This window comes from Epinephelus fuscoguttatus, linkage group LG23 (assembly GCF_011397635.1).
Source record: "Epinephelus fuscoguttatus linkage group LG23, E.fuscoguttatus.final_Chr_v1".
Classification (NCBI taxonomy): Eukaryota; Metazoa; Chordata; class Actinopteri; order Perciformes; family Serranidae; genus Epinephelus; species Epinephelus fuscoguttatus.
Window position 1 is genome coordinate 27,767,000 of NC_064774.1, and position 4,573 is coordinate 27,771,572.

Here is a 4,573-nt window from a genome sequence, read left to right on the forward strand (position 1 = left end):
ACTTATGTCATTTTTGTACATCCTGTAAATACATTTTAACTCTTCACACAGACAGTTGACATCGTTTTTTAAATAAAATAAAATAAATACAAAAACAAACAAACAAAAGCAGCTCTATAATGGCATAATACTACTGTTGCGGTTACAGTTTGACCTGTCTATATCCCTCAGAAACCTATGTGCCCACATTTCTTTTTTGCTCTCTTTCCCGTTTTGTGCAATGGGCTTTGTGGTTTTCTGCAGAATGTATGGTTGTTTCCACTGTCACATACCATACATTCTCTTTAAGACAAAGACCACTCAAGCACCAAAGGTCAATGTGTCCTGATTATGCTAGATAATAAAAATTTAGAAAATTAAAAAGAATCATTTATATGTAAGATAGCTTTTGTCTTCAAAATGGCACAGATTACTGTTTTAATTCACCAGACTTCATTTTAGGAAGAGATACGGATAAACTGATCAAAATCATAAAAACAGAGTTCAATTCGTGTCCAACAAGTATCAAGCAAATTACCATGCCTAGAAAACATTTATTTTTCAGTATTTTTTATTACAAAGCAAACATGAGAAGCTGTTACGCTCTCCATGTATCTCTCATCATTTGATTCTCTTCAAGAAACAAATTGACACTGTAGATGGCAGTGAACCTGTGTTCATGTCTCCCATATGGTGACATGGTGTGAAGTGTCAGCTCTGATTGGCCAATCAAATACAGTCTTGTCTCTTAAGAGTGGAGAGAGCATTGAGATGTTTGTCATTCAACACGGCAGTTTGGACATGATGATATCTCCAGTGTTTGCGATCTATCTCACATGTTTGATCTTGTGGAAAACGGGTGAGTTGTGTTTTTAGAGTGTATGGTCGCTCCTGATGCATTCAAAATTATTTTTGTTGGTTATACTTTGTTCCATGAAAATAATTGTGCATTTGTTTCGTCTCTGATTTCACTTCAGCTCAGATGACTGAACCGAAATTGGCTTCATCTATCCATAAAGAGAGAAGGTTTTTATCAGCCAATGTTGGTGACGAGGTGGCTTTGCAGTGTTACTATCAAGGTCAAGATCCAGTGCTTTACTGGTACCAACAAATTCTCGGACAGGAACCAAGGCTCATCTGTCACTTCTATAAGCATCAAGGTATTGGCATTTTTCATGATGAATTCAAGAACAATCCACGTTTCACACTGGATACTGAAAATGGTAAAAATAATTTGAAGATCTCAGATTTACAGTTTTCAGACTCAGCTACTTACTACTGCGCAAGTAGCTCTTCATTAATCATAATATTTGCAGAGGGCACCACTGTTGATGTTAAGGGTTCAGACCCAGCTTTGGTCCATCAGTCAGCGTCTGAGACCATCCAGCCAGGAGGCTCTGTGACTCTGAACTGTACAGTACACACTGGGAGCTGTGATGATGGAGGACACAGTGTTTACTGGTTCAAATATTCTGATGAGTCTCATCCAGGACTCATTTACAGCCATGGAGGCAGGAATGATCAGTGTGAGAGGAAACCTGACACACAAACATACACCTGTGTCTACAACCTGCCGATGAAGAGCCTGAATCTTTCTCATGCTGGGACCTACTACTGTGCTGTTGCCTCATGTGGACACATACTGTTTGGAGACGGGACCAAGCTGGACTTTGAACGTAAGTAGCTTTCTAGCAAACAATCGTCTCTTTGAAATCGAATTTGATGAAAAAACTAAAAATGTCCTAATGTTAGTATCTACAGATGAGGTGGACTTTCTTGTCTTGGTATATATCTTGGGTGGAGCTTTGACATTCGCCACCATCCTGGTTGTTGTACTTGCTTTCTCACTGTACAAGACGAACAAGAAAAACAACGACCAGTCCACAGGTGTGTAGTGTCGTCCCTATCTTACAGCTCCTATTTAGAAAGCATGGTTTTTAAATTAAAGACCTTTTCCTGTGTTTTCTGACCAGAGCCTCAAGCAAGATATCCTGAAACTGAAGAGGTGAGTTTGTTTTGACCAGCTATTACAATTTTAATATATTTCTTAAAAAAAATTAATTAATAAAGTATATAAACTTAAAAATTACTGCACAAAACTTACACTATTGTTACATATTTCTTCACCAGGGATACCAAGATACGGACAATCTCCACTATGCTGCTTTAAGGGAAAGCACGTCCAACAGATCAAGAAGACAGGGGAACTACACAGAGAGTGAATGTGTGTACTCCAGTGTAAAGCCATAAAACAGGATGTTGGATGTTACATTTGTACTGTGTGAGTAAGATAAAAAAAACAACTGTTGCCACTCTTTGAAGGTGTAAAGTTAATTCACACGTGTATTGATTTAGATATCAATTTTTTGTCTGGAGTAAAAAGATTAAACTTTTGCTAATGTTTAGCTGTACTGGATGCATATTTCGGAACCTCCGATATTTTTTCTGTCTTTGAAGTTTCATTCAGCTTGTTGAAGTACAAAGCAACCAGTCCTTGAAAACTTGGACCTTAAATATCATATTGTAAATACTTCTTGTACTTTTTTGTATTTCATTCTTAATTGTTCAAACCACTGGCTGTACGGTTAATTTATCAATAATAAAAAATCACGTCATGTAATATGACATTTTGACAAAACGTGTGTGTGGGCTCATATTGTTATCTTTGTGAGGACCAATTTCAGTTTTATTCTTAGCTTCTCTTCCAAGGTGTAAAGTTTATTCAAGCATATGCATTGATTTAAAAATTGGACCTTAAGTATGGCATTGTAAATAATTCTTCAACTTTTTTTTTCGTATGATATCCTCAATTGTTCCAAACGACTTGCTGTCAGTTTAATTTGTGTTAATAATAATAAAATCACGTGTTTTGACAAAATGTATGTGTGGGTTTGCATTGTTATCTTTGTGAGGACCAATTTCAATGTTTTAAACATTCCTAGTGAGGACATTCCTGCATTGTGAGGACATTTTCACCAATCCTTAATACATCAGGAGTGGTTTGAAAGTTAAAGAAACAGTTCACCCCAAAATAAAATACACATTTTTCCTCTTACCTGTTGTGCTATTTATCAGTGTAGATTGTTTTGGTGCGAGTTGCAGAGTGTTGGAGATATCAGCTGTAGAGCCGTAGAGATTTGAAATTGAAAAACTCAACAGCAATGTCTTTTTTCAGAAATCATCATCCGCTTACTCAAGATAATCCACAGACCTTGCCGTGAGCAGTTTCATGTAGGAACTATTTTCTTTCTACCAAACTTCACCTGCCAACCAAATCACACACTTTGAGCACCACAAGCCAAGTGCCATCTACTTCCATTATATTTGAAAAGAGGCAGACACCTTTACTGCCAATATCTTCAACACTCTGCAACTCGCACCAAGGTATAGTTTTTTTATGCAGTGATAAATAGCACTACAGGTAAGAGTAAAAATATGCATGTCGCATAAAGTCCAGACAGATAAACAAATGTGTGTGCACATTCTGCTGGGAGTCGCATTGTCATGTAGAAAGCTTAAAAACACAAGGGAGCGCAAATATTATTGGTCTGACTGCTAATCCCATTTACTGTATGCCTTTATTATGTCAGAAAAATATTTAATATATAATTGTGATTTCCATTGTTTTACTCCAGATTCACAGGGTCTCTGCCCCTGAGTTCTCTCTAATTTCTAGGGATGCACCGAAATGAAAATTTGTGGCCGAAGCCGAATAATATTAAGCGCTGAATACCGAGTACCGAATATCGTTGTTTAGTTTTTCATTAGTTTTTGCAGATGAACCCCTTCCAGATTAGTGTTGTCATGGTACCAAAATTGGGACCCACTGTACGATACCGGTGAAAATATCATGGTTCTGAGTAGTATCACAATACCACAGCGAAAATGAGACAGATGTACCTTTTGTCATTTATAAAAAGATAAATCACTTCTCTATAATACATCAATGATATTTCAATGGAATAAATTACTTACTGACTTATTCATACTTCAAAAACAGCATCAATCAGTGATGAACATAGGGGGGATCAAAATAAAATAAATAAATGAAATAAAAATCAACCAGCCACCCTCCTCCCCTGACAAGTCCCTTCATAAGTAAAGAACAGTCCCTAAAGTGCAGTGAGGTTTGTGGACCGTGAACGGCTCGTTTCTCCTCTGACACATCACGTACGGTCTGTGTTCGGCTGGCTCAGCTGTTCAGGTACTTCTGGGCAGTCATGACACCAAGAAGAGGATATTATTGGAGCCAACTTCTCCGTCGCCTAAGCCGATGGCTGCCGAAATTGACAGGAATGCATTACTGTCTGTGTCTGTGATCCCCGTTCAACCCACAACCGATGGGATTCGCCTTTCGTTTCTGCTGGTGGTTGAAATCTGTAGGCTGCTCGCACAGCGTGCTGAATGATTTAAGCCTATTTTGCTCGCTCAAAACTATTTTTAGTTGCAAATGCGAGTGCGGTGATGGACGGATCGCCACACTGCCGACATTTTACATGCTGTCTGATTGCGTTATCAAAACACACTGTTATTCGGCCTTGCTTTTGACTTATTCCACCGAATAGCGAATGTGTGTTTTTTTGCAATATTCGGC

At 38.0% G+C, this 4,573-nt stretch overlaps 1 protein-coding gene across 1 annotated transcript; it reads left to right on the plus strand.

Annotated features, from left to right (window-relative positions):
• The first annotated feature begins 775 nt into the window (after window positions 1-775).
• Window positions 776-2,739, plus strand: LOC125883350 (uncharacterized). Its single transcript, XM_049567546.1, has 5 exons — window positions 776-838; window positions 957-1,655; window positions 1,732-1,866; window positions 1,953-1,984; window positions 2,110-2,739. The coding sequence occupies exons 1-5, from the start codon at window positions 781-783 to the stop codon at window positions 2,227-2,229; spliced, it is 1,044 nt and encodes a 347-aa protein (XP_049423503.1). The 5' UTR covers window positions 776-780; the 3' UTR covers window positions 2,230-2,739.
• The last annotated feature ends 1,834 nt before the right edge of the window (window positions 2,740-4,573 follow it).

Coding starts and splice junctions, on each gene's coding strand:
- LOC125883350 (XM_049567546.1), top strand. CDS start 781: ATGATGATATCTCCAGTGTTTGCGATCTATCTCACATGTTTGATCTTG. Junction 1,867..1,952: donor AAACAACGACCAGTCCACAG/GTGTGTAGTGTC, acceptor TTTTCTGACCAG/AGCCTCAAGCAAGATATCCT. Junction 1,985..2,109: donor GATATCCTGAAACTGAAGAG/GTGAGTTTGTTT, acceptor TTTCTTCACCAG/GGATACCAAGATACGGACAA.